The 24,899-nt window shown below is 32.5% G+C and overlaps 1 protein-coding gene and 1 long non-coding RNA gene across 2 annotated transcripts in view; both read left to right on the top strand.

The window, feature by feature from the left end:
• The window catches only part of LOC136026765 (uncharacterized), a 30,176-nt gene extending 5,383 nt beyond the window's left edge, over positions 1 to 24,793 (top strand). The window contains exons 2-6 of the mRNA XM_065703472.1: positions 690 to 922; positions 13,287 to 13,516; positions 15,913 to 16,038; positions 16,813 to 16,938; positions 24,497 to 24,793. Of these exons, the coding sequence (XP_065559544.1) occupies positions 690 to 922; positions 13,287 to 13,516; positions 15,913 to 16,038; positions 16,813 to 16,938; positions 24,497 to 24,645 (864 nt within the window). The 3' untranslated portion in view covers positions 24,646 to 24,793. The remainder of the gene's footprint in view (positions 1 to 689; positions 923 to 13,286; positions 13,517 to 15,912; positions 16,039 to 16,812; positions 16,939 to 24,496) is intronic.
• LOC136026764 (uncharacterized) lies at positions 21,944 to 23,245 on the top strand. The gene is made up of 2 exons (XR_010617417.1): positions 21,944 to 22,388; positions 23,118 to 23,245. It is a non-coding gene; the product is annotated as an uncharacterized LOC136026764 (long non-coding RNA).
• Positions 24,794 to 24,899: the final 106 nt, after the last annotated feature.

The raw sequence follows: 24,899 nt of genomic DNA, 5'->3' as shown, positions 1-24,899 counted from the left end.
CTATTTCTACTGTTTGAAAAAAAGAGACAAGCTCTTCATAGTTTGGTATGAAAACACCACAAATGATATTAAAAATACTTTATTTGCAAGGTTTCTGTAAAACATTAATAACCGAAGGAAATTTATTTTTGAAAATCCCCAACCAATTGAATAAAAATAAAACTTAAAACTGAATCCTCGTTATTGTTTTTTTTCTTCAAACTTACGGCTTTTACGATGAGTACATAAATTCTAACAATTGACCATTGATAAATTGTAATAATTGTCCATTAATTGCCTATTTCTACTCGTTGAAAAACTTGAACCCAGTTCTTCTTACTTTAGTGTGAAAACATTAGATTTGATATTGAAAAGACTTTGTTCCCATAAAAAAAATCTGCAATTGGACTGCAATATTTCATTTAGTATCGGAAAGGATGTTCTTTATCACCAATGATATTCATATAAAATCAGGATATAAATTATTGAGTGCTACCATCGAGGCCCGTTCCAGAAGGTGTGTGGGTTAAGGGGTTACAGGCCCCTCCAAAACGTTTGTCCGACTCGTAAAAACATTGTAAAATGTATATAAAATGTGTTATATCCAATATCTTGCTTTTTGTACCCCCCTCCCCCTGAGCAAAATGTTGGATACAGCCCTAGCTATCATGCCACAACATGCATCCCAATGAATGCTTTTATATTTTTAGATGCTCATCGCGACCTTCCTTTGCACCACTTTTCTATTTATTGATCCAGTTGTTAGTTTCTTTTTGCCACTACAACCTTCCGTCACGATATTAACAGACAAGAAACTACTTACCACAACAATTACGCCAGTTTGTTATGAATTAGCATATGATTTCCGTATATGCGACAGAAAAGCAAAACAATACGGATTTGAATCGTTTTATGATAGTAGGTTTCTGGCCTACAATCCATCGTAAGTCTTTCTTATTTGTATTGAGAACTTCATAATGTGTTGCATCAATAAATAATTTTCCAGAATAGTTTAGCACTAAAAAAAATGGGGTTTAAAAGCAAGGTTAATTTGAGTTCGATAGTAATTTAAAGTAGGATGAAAAAAGAAAAGCTGATGAACGGCTAAATTTTCTTATCAAATTGCACGAGCAAAAAAAAGATGAGCCAAAAATATACAGTAAAGTGGCCAATACACTCTTTTTTTAGTTTCTCAAGTTAAATTAATTTTGTTAACAAAACACACTTTAGATTTAGCTAGATTACAAACAATGTTCAACGAAAACGGAAACTAGCCAAAGAAACTATTGACATACTATCTTTACAAACAGGCAATGATTGTATATTTATGTCTTTATTTAAATTTTCTCGAAAATAGCTCTTTTTTGGGAAAATTGGTATCCTGGGAATCTCTGGCCTAGAAAACCGATCTAAATAGGAAGTATGAGAAAATTTGTTGAACCCTCAAATTTTGGCAAAAAATTATAAGTGACGTCATATTTATGAGGACATTCGAAAAGCATAAATATGTCATACTTGCCTCAGCAGTGGGTGCATTGTTTTCAGTCTCTATAATGCACGAAAAATTACACGAGAAACAAATGACTGACAAGAATAATCATAGTATTGACGTCATACTTATGAGTAAATTTCAAGAGAACAAATTCTATCATTCCCGTGTCACCCCTAAGAGTGAATGTATCGCGGGGCTCAAGATCCGACAAGGTTCCTATCCCTACGAATACAAGTCCTAATAATTTCATGGGAAATTCTTCAAGACGCAGGTGCATATTGCGTAACAGGAAGGGGGTGTTTTCTAAGAGATGCCAGTGCTTGTTACATAATAGAAGTTTCGTGATTTGTTAAATTTATTGAGGGTGGCGTATTTTGGCGTGACTTGTTGGATCTTAAGAATGGCTTCAGCATTATTTTCCATTGGAAGAATGAATGTTCCAAGAAAGTTTGTGCACATGATAGCGTTATAGTAGCATTGAATGCCTGGAAAGAGAAACATCTGAATTATGAAATAAGTGCTAATGGTAACACTATTGGATATGTAAGCGCGTGTTGTCATGACAATAAATGCCGAGAAAATTCAAGTGTAATAGAGGTGGATATGTTTGAGTAGTATTTCCAGAGATGATAGTGTTCAAAAGGAACGAAAACATAAAACTTTTAGTTGATGACGAAGGCCAACTTCTTGCTATTGCTGCTGATAATATGTTACCTATTGAAAGATCCTATTACCATGCTCCTACTATTACCATTCAGGGAAAGGTAAAAACAAGAAAAGAATACTCATCTAGCATTATCATGCAAAATATCTTGTCTAGGTGCCGGAACTGCAATCTATGTAAAACATAGCTGCAATAGATGGTGAAACCGCAAGTAAATTAAAAAGGGCACTAGCAAAGATTATCATCAAGGAAATTAAACATGAATTGATGAAAAAACACCCTCTTCAAACGTTACTAGTGCCAATAATATTTTACCCATGGATACATTTATTGACCCAATAATCAGTCAACAAATAAGGAATGAGTTTGTTACTAGTGATAAAAATCTTCATTCACTGTTAGTCTATAATCGGCAGTGACAGTTCCAAGATTGAAAGTGGGTGGAATTAAGCAAAGAAAAATCATACGGAATCTAGTTACTTTGGAGAAATGTTTGATTCTAGATGATGATTTTCAAGAGTTGTCTCTTCAAAAGAAAATATTTTCTCAAAGGATGGTTAAAGATATAATGAAAAATGATTCTTCGTCTTTGGACTATTCTTTGAAACTTTTACTTCATGGTCCAGATACATTTACTACATTTATTGACATATTAATTGAAACAAAAGAAAATAATATTGTGGCTTAGCTTTCAACCACGAGCTAGAAAATGTATTTGACAACCATTTTGCTAGACAACAAGAAATTTGACAAAAAAATCTCATTTTTGAACAGGTTCAATTGATTTGATATGTGACAACAATCGATTGTTCCTCCACCTAGAAGACATTTATTTAATCGATTAAAAGTCAGTTTTTTTTTTTAAGTGAGACATTCAACATTACAAAATAGTTTTATGCATGTCCAATATGTTTGTATACATTGGGCAGCTGGTTATCCTGTGAGAATGGTACTATTATGAATGACTATAATGAAAGGCGTTGATTATGCAATCCACGTAAATTTCACAGAGGATAAGCAATAAATTGAAGCAGGTGAATTTTACAATATGAATCAAAATAATATTATTGACTTTACGAAGAGATATAAAAAATCAAGTTACACTATAATGTAGAAGATATGACTCTGACCTTGCATACCAAGATGAATGTAACTTGAATCCCACCGAGCTACCTATGACGTACCTACGCTAAATGATGTAGCGGTGTAGGTACGGGTACCCGTAACAACAAGTCGATGATTCGTGATTCTATGCAGAACGAGCAATTTGATATTATTTCGATTAGCTCTTAGCTTCTCAATTCTGAAAGCAACAGAACTCACAACTTGCTGTTTTAGCACATGAAGTATTGTCGAGATGAGAGATGAGAGTTATATCAGGTGCAGTGCCAAGTACTTTTTGAAGAATAAAATTGGACAGAGTAAGTTGTAGCTTGGTATTAATCTTAACATTGGGAGAGAACCATTGGGGTATATTAAATATCTCGGGATTTTTTTCCCAACCAAGTGTAAATCTTTGGCTGTCATATCTCAAAGTATATTGCGAGCATCAGTGTCCGTATTACAGTCATATGCAATAGCCAAACCTCTGAATAGCTTAGAGGACATCGGAGTCATCGCCATGAATTGTAATAACTCTTATAATTTGAAAGGTTGTCGCCAATTGTCTAGTACACAATTTACACAGGATAACCGCTCGGCTGCACTTGGCTTTTCAAGGCTAGATTTTTGAAAATTACATTCAAATCTATAAATGTGGAAGTCAAATCTATGAAATAGTCTTCAATGGAACAAATTTGAAAATGAATGTTTTCAGAGAGCGGTTGTTATGAATAAAATCGCTCATAATAACGATGTTTTAAACTCACAAACAATATTTCACGCATTGAGAAAAGATTTAGAGATGAGGTTACTGAAGGAAGAGGTTCCTTACGTGGTAAGTATGCCATTTCTAGGAAAAGAAATCCTTTTTTAATCCAACAATTTTGACTCTTGTTTTTTTTTTCTTTGATAAGAGCGATGATTTTTGCTTCTGACCTGAATTGATACTATTGAGTGATGAAGATATTTGTGCCCTTGCTAGACCTTTTCCACTTTATCGTTATTTCAATCGCTCGACAAGGGATTGCACGTTTGACCTGAGATTTTGTGAACCCGTTTCTTTAAAATCCTTCCCAGAACTCCAATCGTGTAGTGTAGAGAAAAAAAATCCGTGGCAATTAGTGAAATATATTTTTTAGCTAGGGGTAGTGGAGAGAGAAGCAACCTAACAAACTAATTGCTCATACCGTAACTGGACATTGACGAACGACCCCTGCAATAGTTGAATCTGTGAAAATCCATACGAGGACAAACAAAAGTATTTTTCTATCAGCTTTTTGACTGAATTTGTTTGAATATCATGCAAGTACAGCCAAATCTTTTGTTATTGCTAGAAGATTGCCAAACTCACTTCTTAATGTTAACTTCTTAATGTTAATTGAGTTCCAAATACGAAGTGTTGACTGGAATATATTGAATGTGCTTCATATTGTAGTTTTTGGTTCAATTACAGGTTTTTGAGAGGTTATTTGGTTCAACAACACATATGAGGGGGGGGGGGACATTGATATTCCAGACTCTCGATGTCCAAACAAAAGATGCATTAACAAATATAAAATTGTCAGATGAGAAGCCGGGTGGATAGTCAGCGAAAATCACACGATCTATCTTTTGATGGTACCAGCGCTTCTACCGTTGATTATATTTTGTTTAAACCAAAAACATCTTTAGATTATCATTAAGATGAATCATTTTGTTGTCAATGGGAGAGCTACCGTAAGCCGCATCCTGTTCCATTGAATAATTAAAATAGAATGCACCATTTTAACGAGCAGAAATTCTTCTATTGATAGCACGACACTAATCATTCATGCTACCATATTCTTTGTATGGTAATGTGACAAATTGGCAATCAGCCCAGTTAATTGATTTTATCCATTCTTTGGTAACAAGTGGCCAATCCTGGGGTCTAATGTTCGTATCTTATGTAATATCCTTTTTCAGGACGTCATACGTATTTTGAAGCTTACAATCAACAAGAGCAACTTTATACATTTCCTCAAATTTGATGATGGTGGAGATTTTCTCCAAATAATCACTTTTTTATTCATGTTATGATAAAGGGGGTCAGAGACATCGGACATGAATGTAACATAAAAATCATTAGGCATTGTGAACCTCTTCAGAGGCAATCTAAGAATAAATATCAGAGTTTTATCCTAGCCAACGAGCAAGCAACCGTCTCTTACTCTTGCGTGTTCGACTCTTTAATATCTTTTCAATCTGACACATTATATTGTTTTTAACTTTTTGTAATTCATACTCGTAAAAAACGCAGAAAATCTCTTCATTTTTAATATCATGTAGATGATCAGTTACAGGACTAGTTATTAAGACTTTTGACACTTCAAAAAGTTCAGTGGATCAAAATGAATTTCCCTTTTTAAAAATATTGCTTATTCAATTGATTTGAACTGTATCACCAATATTATATTTCTTCTTTTTAATAACCTTTTCATAGGAAAAATATTTCAGAAAAATTGTAATGTCAATGTGATTACTGCGAAAGGACTAAGATTGGAAAGGATCGACGAGGACGTTGAATATAAATCAACATGATTTAATATCAATCTTGAATAAAAGCAACAGTATTTTTCAACGTAAAATATATCGAGAATAAAAGTAGAACTGTTCTTATCAATCACTCAGCCAATGCCACCTCTTTCGGACTACGACTATGATAGAGTATTGTGTTTTTTTTATCAATAAAGCAATTTTTGAATTTGGCTTAACAAGTTCACTTTCCCAATCTGTTTGAATATCTCTATGCAAATATTGTTCAAAGATATATTCATGGGCTCTAGCAACTTCATGGCTACTCTTTGAATGCGATACAAGCGAATAAAACTTTGAATCTCGTCTATAGTTAAAAGATCTGCCTGTAACATCTACAGTTTGATGAGGGCTTTAGTTTTTTGATAATTACTGCCATAAAAATCTTATGGTTTCAATAAAGAGTGTAGCTAGGTGCATTCTGTAAGTACCCTCTCGTGAAATTCATGTGTGGTGGGGGAACTTAAAACGCCCACTTTAACAATATTTTCATAAACACTTTTCAAAACTTGAGCTATTTTCAATGTAAAAGCGGTGTGAAGTGCCCGCTACCCTTTTGCATACTAATAGGTAATGTGCTGATATTAATAGGCCTTTTCTTGATACTTTTGAATCATCAATCCCACTTGGCGTGCTAGTATTTTCCAAAAATGATTTAAAAACATCGTTTGATATTTCCCTATGTTCCGTTAGTCGTTTTGAAATATTCCCAATAAGACTTTTTGGACAATTTGAAGACTCTAAAAAATTTTACAAAGACTATCAAATGATTCAAATCTCTTACGATTTGCAATTACATCTGATACCAAATCAATTAATTTGTAATTCTTTCCCTGGCTTATATTATCATTTTTGTCATCAATTTGTACATGTTCATTTTCAGCAAGATTAGTCAAGAGTCTTTTACTTTGTTCGCGATATGAATGCGGCGTTAGTTCTACACAACTCGATAAAACTTTAGATAAATCTTTTTCCTCCTTTGTTTGTGCTGGGGATGGTGGTGAATTTTGAGGTTGATCAATGAAATTTACTTTGAGTGGTCTTTCGTGGTAGGGTTTATACTTATCGACACGTCTAAGGACACTTTGAAATAAAACTAATTTTTCATCATCGGCAATTGTCTCATTGTCAATGAAAGTATCAATATTAATTAATTGCAATTAATCGGAAGATTTTGAAAATAAGGAGCGAGGGAGGAGGCCTAGTTGCCCTCCAAGTTTTTGATTACTTAAAAAAGCAACTAGAACTTTTAATTTTTTAAAAACGTTTTCATTGGAAAAAAATATACGTAACTTCCCAAATTCACTTACGTAACGAACTTCTATATTTGTATGTTTTTATTGCGTATATGAGGGGGTACAACCCTCGTCGATAACCCACTCTTTACACTAAAGCCTAGATTTTGTCCCAATTCCTTAAGAATGACCTCCGAATCACAAAGGCCGTAGAATAAATAGTTGAAATTACTAAAAAATACTTTAGCGTAAAGAGTGAGGTATAAAGAAGAGGTAAACCCCTCATATGCGTAATAATTTTTGTTCGTTTTAAGTTATAATGTTGCTCCTTACTTTCATTAGAAAAAACTTTTCATATTTATTTTTTCGTTGTTTTTCAAATAATGCTAGAAAATCCTGCACCCCCTTCATTGAAATTCTCTTCCCCTATGAGAAGTTTCTACATGGAAATATCCTCCCACGTAACACCCCACCTCAATTCTCCCCCCTAAGCCAAAAAATCCCCCTGGAAACGTTTGTACACTTCCCAGTAACCATTACTATATGTAAACACAGGTCAAAGTTTGTAACTTGCAGCCCCTCCCACGGGGACTGCGGGGGAGTAAGTCGTCCCTAAAGACATAATTATTAGGTTTTTTGACTATGGTGAATAAAATGGCAATCTCAGAATTTTGATCCGGTGACTTTTGGGAAAAATTAAGCGTGGGAGGGGGCCTAGGTGCCCTCCAATTTATTTGGTCACTTAAAAAGGGAACTTGAACTTTTAATTTGCGTTAAAATGACCCCTCTCGCGACATTCTAGGACCACTCATTCGATACGATCACCCCTGGGAAAAAACAAACAAATAAACACGCATCCGTGATCTGAAGGTTTTGCCATCAAGAGAACACTGTTTATAAGTCCCCAGATTATTGGCAGTAACAATGGAGTAACTACCACCCGCTCGAACAAGCCCTTTTCTTTTAAAAGGGTTTTCTATCTTTTTGCAGGGTAGGGCACGTACAAGTGAACGATGCCAAAACGATGCCTCGAACATATCAAGAAAACAGCAGTCGAATTTTCAACGGTGCGTTTTCCGTTGGATCGGTTTCCAGGATACAATCTCCGTGAGATACAAATCCTCCTCTCGTGGATCTCGCTACGAATAAGTGCTGATCCACGTCAGTGATCAGATGTAATTTTTCATTAGTGATTATTAAAACTAAATCTATCACGAGATGAGGAGTTGAAAAAATAATAATCCAAATCCAACCCAAAATCCTCCTAAATTTTGTCTGTATTTTTACAGATAATATCCAACAACGTCAATGCATCACTTGTCAGGTGCATTTTATAATGATCATTCAGATTTTCACACCCTTTTTTGTCCTAAACTCTCGTAGAAAATTCATATTCGGCAGTGCCAGAATCATAAAACGCTTCGATGGGCGGCAATTTTTCTTCACCTAGCCTCGAGGGGGAGGTGTAGTACTCATACGGGTGTATATCGTTACTCTTTGATAAGACACTCATTTTATCATTTGGAAAGAGCTTTCTGAAGAGAAGAAACTATTTAAATCGTTGCCTTTTTTGTAATTTAGTTAATTGACTTAGTGATTTTGGGAAAAAGCAATAGGAATCTAAAAATTGGATTTTGTTCAAATACGTTTCATTATTTTCAATTGTTTTTCATTTGAATTCCAAGAGCAGCAGCTTCTAAGACGATTTGGCTATGATTTTATATGAAAAAGACCTGTCTACTCATGTGCAATCAACAACTTCAGCTTTTGCAAATATGCCAATGCTAGTAATATGAATTTCAAATCATAGTTGGAAGTGTGCAATTAAGCCGGCAAAAAATACTGTTGTTTAACATTTGACTTAAAAGATTTATTTGCCACCCCCGAAAGTTACTCTCCCCGATAAAATGGAGTTGCTAAAATGGTCTTAGTCGCAGAATGACATTTCCTCACTATCCTCAACAATTTTTTTTCTTAAACACCCAACAAATTTCTTTATTTTTAATGGCTAATTCGTCCTCCGACGATAGATTCATTGGATAGTTTATGTTGCGCAGCTGTGAAATTGACTTGTTGGCTGTTTAATAAGTCCAACTATAGCTACGCCTATACAATCTTCCCCATCCAGTATCTCAAATGTCTCTACCAATCGCATAGTATTTCTCGGGTTTCTTTCAGGATGCCTCTAAAAGCCCACAATGGCTTCATGTTCTTAAACACGATTTGAGTTGATGAATCTTCCAAATCCATGAGTTTATCTTCAGTGCCTAAAGCCACCTTGTCACTACGCAAAATCGAATTTTGGTAATTATTGAAACGCAAGATGACATTCTCACCCGAAACAGTCTTAACAGACAGGTACACATGAAGCTTACTGTGCCTCAAGTCGTGTTTATTTTAATTCCGTATTGAATGCTAAAAGACACATTGGAGCATAATTGCGTAAAGTGTAATTTTTTCCTTGATTTAAAACCCAACTAATATGAGGACTTCGAAAGAAATGTCCAATTGCATCAGGCTCACTGGCAGGCTCGTAGAGAAGCCATATTGACACTTATTTGTCTAAACAAATTGTGTAGTACACAATTTTCATAGGATAATCCCTCGGCAACGCTTTTTTTGTCATTTCTTTATTGTTTGAAAATAAAATGCAAATCTATAAATATGGAAATGAATCTATGAAATTGTCTTCACTGGAATAAATTTGAAAATGAAGTTTTTAGAGAGCGATTGTTATGGATAAAATTGTCTATAGTAACCATGTTTAACACCCAAATTGACATTTTCTGCATTTAAAAGATTAGAAAAGAGGTGACTGAATGATAGACTCCTTATGTGGTAAATATGTCATTTTTAGGAAAAGAAATAATTTTTCGATTTAACAATTTTTACCCTTATTTTTTTCTCTTCTTTGTCAAGAGTGAGGTTCACTTTTCACCTGAGTAGAGACTGATAAGTGAGAAGTGTTTCTCGCCCTTTTTGAACCTTTTCCGCTTTGGCGTGATTTCAATCTCTCGCTGAGGGAAGGGGAGCTACACCTGAGATACTGTGAAACACTTTCTTAAAAATTTGTTCCCGAGGCTCTAATCATATAGTTTAAAGCATGCCAAATCCAAGGCAGCCATAGCAATATATTTTAGCTAAGGATAGCGTGAAGCAAAGTACCTTAGCAAACTACTTGTCCAGGCCATAGCCCGACATGGAGGGATGCCCCTGTTATAGTTCATCTGTATATTTTATGTTATAGTCCAATTGTTGTGATAGGAGTAGCAACATAGAATTCAATATCAGGACTAAAAAATTACTTTTTCTATTAGCAATCCACTAAATGGATTAAAAATGATATAAAATCACAGCCAAACTTGCTAAAGGATTGCCCAATTCGATTCTTAATGTTAACTGACAGAATTCCAAATAGGAAGCGTTTATTGGAATATATTGAAGGTTCTTTCGTTCAAGAACATGTTGGGGGGGGGGACATTGTATATTACCGACTCTCGATGTCTCAACAAAGGATGCATAAATACACAGTTGTCGGATGAGAAGCTTGGTGAATAGTCTGCAAAAATAACACATTTCATCCCATTAAGATCTCAAGCACTTTTACTGTCAATTATATTCTGTTCAAAACCAAGAACATCTCTCAGATTATTGTTGAGATGAAACATTTCATTCTCGATGGCAAGACTAATGTAAGCACTACCATCATCCATTGAATAGCTAAAATTGAATAAATAATTTTTGCTATCCAATATTTTTCTATTGATTGCATGACAGAAATCATTTATACTACTATACTCTTTGTTTTTAAGGGTAAGATAAGAGTATAATTCAGAGTTAAGTGATTTTATCCATTCTTCTTCCTCGTCATAAACTGGTAAATTACCTGGTCTAACTTTTGTGTCATACGTACGATCTTTTCTCGTGATATCATATATAATTTTGAGATTGCAACCGACAAGCGCAACTTCATACTTTCCATCAAATGTGATACCGGGGCGAATTTTCTCCAAAAACCACCAGATTAGTCAATTCATCATAGAGGGGGGCAGAGACATTGTACATGACTGTCACATAGAAATCATTAGGCATTGTCTTCAGTGTTAATTCAAGAATTAAAATCAGAGTTTTACCCTAGCCAACGAACAAGCAACTGTCCATTACCCTTGGGAGTTTGACTAATATCTTTCAATCTGATATATTCTGTTGTTTCGAGATTTTGTAATGCATAGTCTTATACTGACAAGATTCTCATCGTTTTTCATATCATGTAGACGATCTGTTAGAGTTTTAGTGTCTAGGACTTTTGACACATTAAAAATGTCACAGTACCACAAATAATTCCGTTTTTAAAAATACTACTAGTTCGACATTCGAATTTTATCACCAACATTGAATTTCTTCTGTTTCATTTACTTTTCACTAGAATGTTTGTATATGAAAAATGTCAAGTGTATCTTTACCGTGATGAACTTCAAGAACACCAAGATTTGACAAGGATCAATGAGAGTGTTGATTATAAATCAACATGATTTGTTTAAATCTTGAATAAAAGCAGCAGTATTTTTCAATTTACAATTTCTCTAGATTGAAAGTCGAATAGCTCTTATCAATCGTTCAGCCAACGCCGCCTTTGTTGGACTATAACTATGATAGAATATTGTATCGTATTTCAACAAAACATTTTTTTAAAGCCGGATTAACAGATTCACTACCTTTATCTGTTTGAATTTGTGTATAACAATACAGTTCAAAGATAGATTCAAGGGCTCTATAAACTTCATCTCCTCTCTTTGAACACAATGTAACGGTATATGCATAGCGAACAAAAACGCTGATTGCACGTAAAATACACTTGCATGTGACACCTTTGAATCTCGTTTAGAGTCAAAAGATCTGCTTGTAATATATGCAATGGGTAAAAGGCTTTAGTTTTTGATAAGGATTACCTTGAGCTCTATGATTTCGATGAAGAGTATAACTGGGTTCCCTCTTTAAATACTCTGTCGCTACCTTCTTTTCTTCAAATCCAGCCACTGAAGCAAGTGTTGTGGGGGAACTGAAACTTCCCACTTCACCAATATTCTCATAAATATCTTTCAGATTGTGAGCCATTTTGAAGGTAAACGTGGTTTCAAGTATTCACTACCCTTTCGCATACTAATAGGTCATGCGCTGATGTTGGGACGCCTTCGTTTGATACCTTTTAATCATCTTCACCAATTAGCGTTCTAGTATTTTCGAAAAAGTGTGTATTTTATATCCCATGTAAGTATGTTTATTGTTGAAAGGGTAATTAATGTTCAAGCGCTTATTAAATCTTTACGTGTCTATTTTAAGTTTTTTTCCAAGTGCTTTTTCAATGTTTTTTTAAGATTATAGTGCAAATATTATATTAATGAAAACATGGATTTTTTTTTGTCTTTTTGAACTTAGGTATGTATTCAACATATTTAGGCTAGGTCGGGTTACTTTAATTTTGACAGCGAGAAGAGTAATATGTATTTATATATATATAATACTCTGCTAGAAATTTAAGTACACTTTGATAAAGGTTTGTTTTGGTTGTTCCTTCTCCATCCCCTTGCTGCATATTCCCTGTTCCATTTCCAAGAAGCATGGTTGTACCAAACAGCTTTTGACTTCTTTTATTAAATTTGAATTTCAGCTTTCCTCGTATCCACTTGTTGACTTGACTTTGATTTGATCCATTTGTTCTTAAATGGTTGGAAATACTGAAAATACGACTGAAAGAATGAGGAATGGCATAGGCAGAGATAACGGGGATCACAGCAGCTAGCGGTTGTATCCTTTGTACTCAAATAATTTAAACTGAAGTTTTGCGTCGCCAAAGCTTTTTCTATCGGCATTTCGTAAAAGATTGCAAAAAATAATTTCAGCTACAAATTGGCAAAAAGAGTGCATTTCCCGTCCGTCAAAGAAAACAGTACAACAAGGTAAAAAAAAGAGTGCAAAACTACGAAAGTGTGCAAGTTGGAAGAGTGACTGCCACTTGCTTCTAATGAAGTAAAAGTGGCTGACAACGCAGCGTTTTGATGACTATACACAGTTGCAAGAAGGAGTGACAAACTGGCTGAAGACCCAAGCAGCCGAATTTTGCTAGAAAGAAAATCGCCAAACTAACTCATTACTGCGGTAAGTACCTAAATTTGGGATTTTGAAAAGTAGTATTTAAGTGTGGCTATCAAGTATATATAATAAGTCTTTCGTCTTACACCTAACCTATTTTACACCTTTTTAGGACGTATCATCATTTTTACGGTTATGCCCAAGCCAATCAAATTCAGCCAAGTATACAACGCTCAATTGGAGGAGGAAATTTAATATTTTTTCCAGACATATTTGGAATTCTCCATGGAAGAAAAGAGGATATACCTTCTACAGTTATAAAAACGGTTGGATTGATGAGAACAGTAACTATACGTTGCATACACCCTGAGGAAGGCTTACCATCCAACCTGTGCCCTAAAAGTTAGTCAAAATATTATTTCTTATATAAGTTTTTTTTTTCTTCCTGAATATCGAAGAAGTTTTGGTTTGTAGAGAAATCAAACAGTTCTTGGTAACGAACTATAGTAAGGAGCGACCTGGCTCAATAGTAACCAAAACAATAGTAACCAAATAGTAACCAGTAACTCAATAGTAACCAGTAACTCAATAGTAACCAATAGTAATAAAATTGAATTTTTTATAACAATAGTTGCATCAAAAGAATTGCATTTTAATGCTGATTTTAAATATATAAGTCGCATTAAGTTTAGGGAAGTCATAGAATCTTAACAAAAATAATACCATCAGATTTAGCGTGTCTGAGAACCCTACAGTAGAAGTTTCAAGCTCCTATCTACAAAAATGTGGATACGTGCTCATTTGTTCTTTTTTTGTTTTTTTTCCCAGTTGTGATCGTATCAACCCAGTGGTCCTAGAATGTCATGAGAGGGCTCATTCTAACGAATATCAAAATTTCTAGTGCCCTTTTTAAGTTACCAAAGAAATTGGACGGCACCTAGGCCCCCTCCCACGCTCATTTTTTCCCAAAGTCACCGAATCGAAATTCTGAGATAGCCATTTTATTCAGCATAGTCGAAAAACGAAATAACTATGTCTTTGGGGACGACTTACTCCCCCATAGTCTCCGTGGGAGGGGCTGCAAGTTACAAACGTTGACCATTGTTTACATATAGTACTGATTATTGGGAAGTGTACAGACACTTTCAGGGGGATTTTTTTAGCTGGGGGAGGGGTTGAGAGGAGGGGGTTATGCGGGGGGAACTTTCCATGGAGGAATTTGTCATAGGGACAGATAATTTCCATGAAGGGGACCTCACTCTTTACGCTAAAGTTATTTTAGTAATTTCAACTAATTTTTCTATGGCCTTTGTGATTCAGGGGTCATTCTTAAGGAATTGGGACAAAATTTAAGCTTTAGTGTAAAGAGCGAGGTATTAACGAGGGGGCGAACCCCCTCATATACGTGATGAAAACATACGAATATAGAAGTTCTTTACGTAAGTTAATTCGTAAGTTACGAATATTTTTACTACTAAAAACGTTCGTAAATAATTAAAAGTCTTAGTTGCCTTTTAAATAACCAAAAAATTGAGGGGTAACTAGGTCTACTCCCTCACTCCTTTTTCCCAAAATCATCCAATCAAAACTATAAGAAAGCTATTTAGCCATAAAAACAAATTAGTATGCAAATTTCGTTTTAATTATTCATGTACGGAGAGTCAAAATCAAAATATGCATTAATTCAAAAGCGTTCAGAAATTAAATAAAAAAAATTAGTTTTTTTTAACTGTAAGCAAGAAGCGATATTAAAACTTAAAACGATCAGAAATTACTCAGTATATAAAAGGGGCTATTCCCTCCTCAACGCCCCGCTCTTTACTCTAAATTTTGTTACTGTTTTAAAGAATAGATTTGAGAGAAAGAGTCAAACTTTAGCGTAAAGAGCGCGGCGTTGAGTAGGGAACAGCCCCTTTCATATACTGAGTAATTTCTGTTCGTTTTAAATTTTAGTATCGCTCCTTACTTTCAGTTAAAAGAATTGTCTTTTTTTAATATTTAATAGCCAATAAGTTCAAGATCTGCTTCTCAGGTCACTGATTTGGTATGAGCGCCTTTTCGTGCCTCTGTGTGTTTCTGAGCAATTGTGGCTTTTTGAATGGATGTGTGTGTTTATGTATTTGTGTATTGTGTCTGTTCGTGAGATATTTTACACGTCTGTGTTCTTGTGTACGGTTTTATCTTAGCTTGAATCAGTGTGTGGGCACGTGTTTGCGTAAATGTGTGTTGCGTGTCTATGTTAATTTGTGTATTTTTTTATATGTCTCAGCATATCTCTGTATACTTCCGCTCAAAGTTGATCAGAAAAACAGAGAAAGGGGAAAATTCATTAAGTGTATCATAGTATCATAGTATCATGTATCATAGTGTATCATACTCAGAAAATGCAACAAAAAATAATAATGACTGACAACATCTAAGAGAGAGAGAGAGAGAGAGAGAGAGAGAGAGAGAGAGAGAGAGAGAGAGAGAGAGAGAGAGAGAGAGAGAGAGAGAGAGAGAAAGAGAGAGAGAGACTTTCTGTCTGATACAAAGAAAAAGATCAAGTAATGTGGGCGCAGGCGGAGGTAGAATTTAGAGTAAAAAATGGAAAAGATGAGTCATAATAATGGTACGTTTCAAGAAACTTTTTGGGAGAATCGGAAAAATACCGAGATTCTAGCCCTCCCGAAAGTGTAATACTGTAATTCTGTAATACTATAGAATAGAACGTTGAAAAAAACAAAACCAAAGTAAATATAGCACTTTACTTTTATAAAGACTAGAACTCTTTAACTATTTGATTTTCTTCATTCTAGATCCATGTGCACCTAACCCCTGTACCAAAAATGGAGATACAAAGGCTGTTTGTAACGTTGAAGATAGAGGCTCTTACTCATGCCAGTGCACTAAAGGATTCTTCGACAACGGCATCACGTGCATTGGTGAGCTTGTGTCCTTTTTTTTCATTTTTCCATTTATATTAATGCGTGTTGTGATTTATGAGACCTCTCGAAAATTTTAAAAGCTAGATTCTAGATTTGCATTCAGCTTTACCTGAGCTACTTCATTATATTTGGAAAACTTTTAGATACCTTGCCACGTTACATGTCTAGTATAAAACGCCTTTTGAATCACTGTTTTCAATCATAGGTGATAGTTGTGCCAGTACCCGTGGTCCTTCAATGCCCAGCTTTAAACTTAAATTGATTACTCGATCTTAGTTATACGGAGACCATTTCTGGTACTTTTCTCCCCTGACCCTGACACAAAACTCATACAGGTCCAGATATTTGTTACAAAAAATACATTGATATTTTATTCACAGGTGTTCTTTAGGAAAGATTGGCATTATTACCAAGAAGAAAAAAATGGATTATTGCACGTAACTTATTTGAAAAAAAAAGGAGTGTTTCAGTTCCATTCCTTTAATTTTTCTTATATATTTCATATCCTAGTCATATTATTCCATATTTCTAGCGAAAAAATAGCTCAGTTTTTTTCTAACTGGGCTTACTATTACTTCTGGTTTACTAATGCTTAGTGAAAAGTGAAGACTGACAAAGAAATTTAGTTCTGAAGGGACAAATGAGAAATAACAAGCTTGTAATAATAAAGAAAAAGTTTTTTTAGCCAAATGGTTTTTAAAAGTAATCTTTATGTTTGTCATTGAAAATACTTCCAATCTGTGATCACGTAATAAATTCTTTATTTCATAGGTAAAGAGCAATCACCAGTGAATATTGATACTTCTGAAGTGGTTGATGAGAACATTCAAGATCTAGAGCTTAGCAATTATGATTCCCCTCTCCGTGAGCTTGTCGTTCAGAACACTGGTAAAACAGGTAAGTACTTCAGATTCCAGTTTCTGCAAATAGTCTAGAAATAGCCTAGGAAATTAGTGCATATCAGGGTTTAGAATTGCATCAAGTGGCTGATTTTAGTTGGCGTTATGGTTTTTTACTCAGGTATTTTTCCACCTTAGGTGTTGTTGTTGCTTCGATAAAAATTCTAACCATCAGTATGCATAGGTTATAGGTAAAGATCGATCGACGGTGATAATTGATGCTTCTGATTTAGTTGACAAGAACATTCATGATTTTTAGCCCAATGATTATGATTCCCCTCTCCGTTAATCTTTTGTTTCGAAGACTGGTAAGACAGGTAATTCAGGCCCAAACTTCAGCAAATACTCTAACTCTAGAATCACATTTTAAAAAAAATTACTGCACATCAGTTCTTAGAATTGCATCGGTGAGTAATTTTAGTTGGCAGCAATTTAGTAATTTTTAGTAATTTTAATCAACAGCTATTGCTGTTGATTAAATACATATATATATATATATATATATATATATATATATATATATATATATGTATATATATATATTATATGTATATATATATATATATATATATATATATATATATATATAATATATATATATATATATATATATATATATATATATATATATATATATATATATATATATATATATATATACATATATATATATATATATATATTAATATATACATATATATATATATATATATATATATATATATATATCCTAGAAATTGATGGCATGCCTGTAAAGTTTATTGAACTAATTCAGGCACATTACTCAGAGTCAACAAGCCGGATAAGAATCTATGGCGAGGAAACTGAAAAATTCATAGTCGAAAGTGGAGTAAAGCAAGTTTGACTCACGATTAAGTTTGACTTTTTTTCACAACTTTACTTTTTAAAAGGATAAAAAACTTTAGCGTAAAGAGCGGGGCGTTGAGGAGGAGACAACCCCTCTCATATACAGAATAATTTCTGTTCGTTTTAAATTTATATGTCATTTCTTACTTGCAGTTAAAAAGGTTGTTTTTTATTTAATTTCCGAACGTTTTTGAATTAATGCATGTTTTGATTTTGGCTCACCGTACAGACTTTACGACAAACTTTAGACCGTAAAGACCGTAAAGACAAACTTTAGCGTAAAGAGCGGGGCGGTGAGGAGGGGACAACCTCTCTCTTATGCAGAATAATTTCTGCTCGCTTTAAGTTTTAATGTCGCTCCTTACTTGCAGTTAAAAAAAAAGCTTGTTTTTATTTATTTTCTTAACAAGGAATTACAACAATTCAAAAACCTTAAAAAAGAAAACCAAAAATTTGAAGCTTAGTAGAAATCGTTGTTAGAAATTGGACTTGCTTTAATAATCAAATATCTTTGAAAGGATACAGTATGAAAAAACATTAAATTACGTAAAGAGCAAAAAACCGGTAGTTGCAAAAATATTTTTTAACAAGGAATTACAAAAATTCGAAAATCCTAAAAAAGAAAACTAAAAGTTTGAAGCTTAGTAGATATCGTTGTCAGAAATAAGAATTGCTTTAATAATGAAATATCTTGGAAAAGACAGAAAATTGTCTGCGTTTAGAAGACAAGTGACAATGAGAATCTATATATAGAAGCCAGCCAAGTGTCAAGTGCTAGGGCCCGGCTGCTGGTAGTGCACAAATATTTATGTATATTTTTAACAAAGAATTAAAACCATTCAAAAACCTTAAAAAGAAAACCAAAAGTTTGAATCTTAGTAGATATCGTTATATATTTATATAGATATATATATATCTTATATATTTATATATTATATATATATATATTTATATTATATATATATATATATATATATATATATATATATATATATATATATATATATATATATATATATCTATATATATAAAAATAAGTTGTCTGTCTGTGTGTCTGTCTGTCAGGTGACGTCATTTTTCTGTGTCGACTGACGTCATGAAGTTAGTTGTCGTCATTTTTGCTATGACGGTGACGTCATTAAAGATATTTAAGACATATATGTTCACGTAGAAATCTATTAATGTTTAAGTTTAAAATGACTGATGAACTTACAATGGCCAAAGCCGATGAAGATGCTCAAAGAGTCTATGCCAAAAAACTTGCTGCTGATAGAGAAAGTCAGAAAAGAAAGCGTGCCGAGGAATCAAAAGAACAGCAAGGAAACAGGCTTGAGGCTAAAGAACGCAAAACCGCGCAGTTAGATGAAGATCCACCTGGACAGCGAGAGTCAAAACATATCAAAACTGAAAATGATAGCGATGATGATTGGGTTTGGGATTTTGACTTGGATAAGGTCATCAATGCCTACCAGATTTTAGTTAAAAAAACAAAGGTTCGGCGATATGTATTTCATAGTGAAGCTGAAAAATAAAGAAGAAAAAGAAAACTGAAAAAAGAAAAAATGTAAAAAACTAAAAAATACTAAAAAGAAAAAACACTCAAAGAGAAATTACAGACCGGGACACAAATGACGACCGGGACACAGGGAGTATAAATGACGACCAGGACATAAGTAAAAAAAAATTAAAAACTAAAAAAAAGGTAAAAACTACAAAAAAACTAAAAAGAAAAAAAAACTAAAAACTAATAAAAAACTAAAAAAGCTAAAAAGCTAAAAAAAACTAAAAAAGAAAATAAAATGAAAAAGGAAAAAAATGAAAAATAAAGGAGAAAAACAAAACTAAAAAAAAAGAAAAAAAACTAAAAAAAGGTAAAAAACTAAAACCTAAAAAAAAGACCAATTCAAAAACGAATGTATATACAGACCGGGACACAAATGACGACCGGGACACCGGGACATGACGACCGGGACACAGGGACACAACTACAACAGGGATGCCGGGGGGCTCAGGGGGATATATAAATGACGATGGCGACACAGGGAATCGTCGATTAGCAATCACCATCAACAAAGCTCAAGGGCAATCATTAGAATCATGAGGTATAGATCTGAATACGGATTGTTTTCCCATGGACCATTATATGTTGCATGTTCAAGAGTCGTTAAACCTGACATTCTATTTATATGCACAGACAATGGGACAGCAAAGAATGTTGTATATTCGCAAGTTTTACGTAGTTAAAAACATATATATATATATATATATATATATATATATATATATATATATATATATATATATATATATATATATATATATATATATATATATATATATATATATATATATATATATATATATATATACTAGCTGTTGGGGTGGCGCTTCGCGCCACCCCAACACCTAGTTGGTGGGGGCGCTTCGCGCCCCCCCCAAGCCCCCCCGCGCGCGTAAGTCGTTACGCGCCATAATAGTTACGCGCCATTGTAGTTATGTCCCTATGTCCCACCTGTGAATATAGATATATATATATATATATGGTTTTAACTACGTAAAACTTGCGAATATACAACATTCTTTGCTGTCCCATTGTCTTTGCATATAAATAGATTGTCAGGTTATCCCCCTGTTTCCCCCGGTGTCCCCGTTGTAGTTGTGTCCCTGTGTCCCGGTCGTCATTTATATTCCCTGTGTCCCGGGTCCCGGTCATCATTTGTATCCCGGTGTCCCGGTCTGTATATACATTCGTTTTTTAGTTTTGTTTTTCTCCTTTATTTTTTTCCTTTTTTTTTCTTTTTAGCTTATTTAGATTTTTAGATTTTTTAGTTTTTTTTATTAGTTTTTAGTTTTTATTTCTTTTTAGTTTTTTTGTCCCGGTCGTCATTTATATCCCCCTGTTTCCCCCGGTGTCCCCGTTGTAGTTGTGTCCCTGTGTCCCGGTCGTTATTGTCCTGGTCGTCATTTATACTCCCTGTGTCCCGGTGCTTTGTTGATTGCTAATCGAACATTCCTTTTGTCCTGGTCGCTTTCTCTTTGAGTGTCGTCATTTATTTTTTTCTTTTTTAGTTCTTTTAGTTTTTACCTTTTTTAGTTTTTTTTTAGTTTTTAGTTTTTTTAGTTTTTTACCTTTTTTTAGTATTTTTAGTTTTTTAGCTTTTTTATTTTTTTTATTAGTTTTTAGTTTTTTTGTAGTTTTTGCCTTTTTTTTTAGTTTTTTGTCCTGGTCGCTTTCTCTTTGAGTGTCGTCATTTATTAGTTTTTTCCTTTTTTTTTTTAGTTTTTTATTGGTTTTTACCTTTATTTTAGCTTATTTTTCAGTTTTTTCCTTTTTTTTAGTTTTTTTTTATTTTTTATTTTTTTTAGTTTTTTACCTTTTTTTAGTTTTTTTAGTTTTTTTAGTTTTTTAGCTTTTTTACTTTTTTTATTAGTTTTTAGTTTTTTTTTGTAGTTTTTGCCTTTTTTTAGTTTTTTCAGTTTTTTTTTAGTTTTTTATTGGTTTTTACCTTTATAGTTTTTTTAGTTTTTTAGCTTTTTTATTTTTTTTATTAGTTTTTAGTTTTTTTTGTAGTTTTTGCCTTTTTTTAGTTTTTTCAGTTTTGACGTCACCTAATCCAGTTTTTTCAGGTGACGTCACCTGACACATCCATCCACACATCCATCCACACATCCACAGACAGACAACTTATTTTTATATATATAGATATATATATATATATATATATATCTATATATATAAAAATAAGTTGATTGTGTGTGGATCTGTGGATCAGGTGACGTCACCTGAAAAAACTGGATCAGGTGACAAAACTGAAAACTGAAAAAACTAAAAAAAGGCAAAAACTACAAAAAAAACTAAAAACTAATAAAAAAAATAAAAAAGCTAAAAAACTAAAAAAACTAAAAAAAGGCAAAAACTACAAAAAAAACTAAAAACTAATAAAAAAGCTAAAAAACTAAAAAAACTAAAAAAAGGCAAAAACTAAAAACTAATAAAAAAAATAAAAAGCTAAAAAACTAAAAAAACTAAAAAAACTAAAAGGTAAAAAACTAAAAAAACTAAAAACTAAAAAAAAATAAAAAAAAGGAAAAAACTGAAAAATAAGCTAAAATAAAGGTAAAAAACCAATAAAAAACTAAAAAAAAAACTGAAAAAAACTAAAAAAAGGCAAAAACTACAAAAAAAAACTAAAAACTAATAAAAAAAGTAAAAAAGCTAAAAAACTAAAAAAACTAAAAAAACTAAAAAAAGGTAAAAAACAAAAAAAAATAAAAAAAAAAAAAAATAAAAAAAAGGAAAAAACTGAAAAATAAGCTAAAATAAAGGTAAAAACCAATAAAAAACTAAAAAGAAAAAAAGGAAAAAACTAAAAAAAATTTTCATCTAAAAAACTAAAAAAAACTAAAAAAGGTAAAAACTAAAAGAACTAAAAAAGAAAAAAATAAATGACGACACTCAAAGAGAAAGCGACCAGGACAAAAGGAATGTTCGATTAGCAATCAACAAAGCACCGGGACACAGGGAGTATAAATGACGACCAGGACATAAGTAAAAAAAAAACTAACAAAACTAAAAAGAAGGTAAAAACTACAAAAAAACTAAAAAGAAAAAAACTAAAAAAAGGCAAAAACTACAAAAAAAACTAAAAACTAATAAAAAAGCTAAAAAACTAAAAAAACTAAAAAAAGGCAAAAACTACAAAAAAAACTAAAAACTAATAAAAAAAATAAAAAAGCTAAAAAACTAAAAAAACTAAAAAAACTAAAAAAAGGTAAAAAACTAAAAAAACTAAAAACTAAAAAAAACTAAAAAAAAGGAAAAAACTGAAAAATAAGCTAAAATAAAGGTAAAAACCAATAAAAAACTAAAAAAAACTGAAAAAACTAAAAAAAGGCAAAAACTACAAAAAAAAACTAAAAACTAATAAAAAAAGTAAAAAACTAAAAAAACTAAAAAAACTAAAAAAACTAAAAAAAGGTAAAAAACTAAAAAAAATAAAAAATAAAAAAAAACTAAAAAAAAGGAAAAAACTGAAAAATAAGCTAAAATAAAGGTAAAAACCAATAAAAAACTAAAAAGAAAAAAAGGAAAAAACTAAAAAAAATTTTCATCTAAAAAACTAAAAAAAACTAAAAAAGGTAAAAACTAAAAGAACTAAAAAAGAAAAAAATAAATGACGACACTCAAAGAGAAAGCGACCAGGACAAAAGGAATGTTCGATTAGCAATCAACAAAGCACCGGGACACAGGGAGTATAAATGACGACCAGGACATAAGTAAAAAAAAAAACTAACAAAACTAAAAAGAAGGTAAAAACTACAAAAAAAAAGAAAAAAAAACTAAAAACTAATAAAAAAACTAAAAAATCTAAAAATCTAAATAAACTAAAAAAGAAAAAAAAAGGAAAAAAATAAAGGAGAAAAACAAAACTAAAAAACGAATGTATATACAGACCGGGACACCGGGATACAAATGACGACCGGACACAGGGAATATAAATGACGACCGGGACACAGGGACACAACTACAACGGGGACACCGGGGGAAACAGGGGGATATAAATGACGACCGGGACACCGGGACAGGGAATGGTCGATTAGCAATCACCATCAACAAAGCTCAAGGGCAATCATTAGAATCATGAGGTATAGATCTGAATACAGATTGTTTTCCCATGGACCATTATATGTTGCATGTTCAAGAGTCGGTAAACCTGACAATCTATTTATATGCAAAGACAATGGGACAGCAAAGAATGTTGTATATTCGCAAGTTTTACGTAGTTAAAACCATATATATATATATATATATATATATATATATATATATATATATATATATATATATATATATATATATATATATATATATATATATATATATATATATATATATATATATATATATATATATATCTATCTATATTCACAGGTGGGACAACAGCTAGTATATATATATATATATATATATATATATATATATATATATATATATATATATATATATATATATATATATATATATATATATATATATATATATCTATATTCACAGGTGGGACATAGGGACACAACTACAATGGCGCGTAACTAATATGGTGCGTAACGACTTACGCGCGCGGGGGGCTTGGGGGGGGGGGGGCGCGAAGCGCCCCCACCAACTAGGTGTTGGGGTGGCGCGAAGCACCACCCCAACAGCTAGTATATATATATATATATATATATATATATATATATATATATATATATATATATATATATATATACTATATGTATCCTATCTTTATAGAAAAATAATAATTGTATGTTTAATTATATATATATGTATTTTCCTCGAAAATGCCTACATATTTTTTCGGTAAAATTTGTATTCCGGGATAATCAGGGAAATAAAATGATCTAGGTAAGTTAGAAGTTTTAGAAAAATTTTCAAGAGCATTAATCTTAGAAAAAAAATTATGGATTTGACGTCATATGCGTCATTTGCAGAATGATCTCTTTTTATACTAGGGAAAATTTTCGTATTACTTAAAACAATAAAGCAAAACAGTTTTTATTTAGTCATATTGTGAAGCAATCAAACACTCCAGCCAATTCAAGAAAGCTGGCCTTGAAAATATTGACTTTTACTTAAAGCCCAATCAGCCTTTAATATCTTAAATGTTTTAATTTTGGTCTTTTCCTTTTAGTGCAGGCTACTGTCAAAACTAAAAGCGGTGAAAAGATCACAATAAGTGGTGCTGGACTAAGTGGAACATATGAATTTGAGCAGTTTCATTTTCACTGGGATCTGGATACCATGGAAGGATCTGAACACACCATTGACGGTGTCGGGTAAGTAAACCATTACTAAGACGAAATGCATGAAGCTTGGTGGGTTTTTTTCTCTTCTCAAATCTAATTTTGAGACATGACTTTCCTCAAAATATTTAGTGGTGAATTAGCAAGGCTCTGAAGTCTCTTTGAACTACTAACTTGACCCTAAGCAAGACCAGTACCACTAGTAGATTAGCTTGGGCTAGTACCCAATTTTGTTAAAAGTTACTAAATCATTAAGGACTTGTCTTATTTGTTTCTAAGTTTACAACGTTT

The sequence above is a fragment of the Artemia franciscana genome, chromosome 5, assembly GCF_032884065.1.
Source record: "Artemia franciscana chromosome 5, ASM3288406v1, whole genome shotgun sequence".
NCBI lineage: Eukaryota > Metazoa > Arthropoda > Branchiopoda > Anostraca > Artemiidae > Artemia > Artemia franciscana.
The sequence above is the reverse complement of the archived record's forward strand: the minus strand, read 5'-3'. Positions and strand labels throughout refer to the sequence as shown.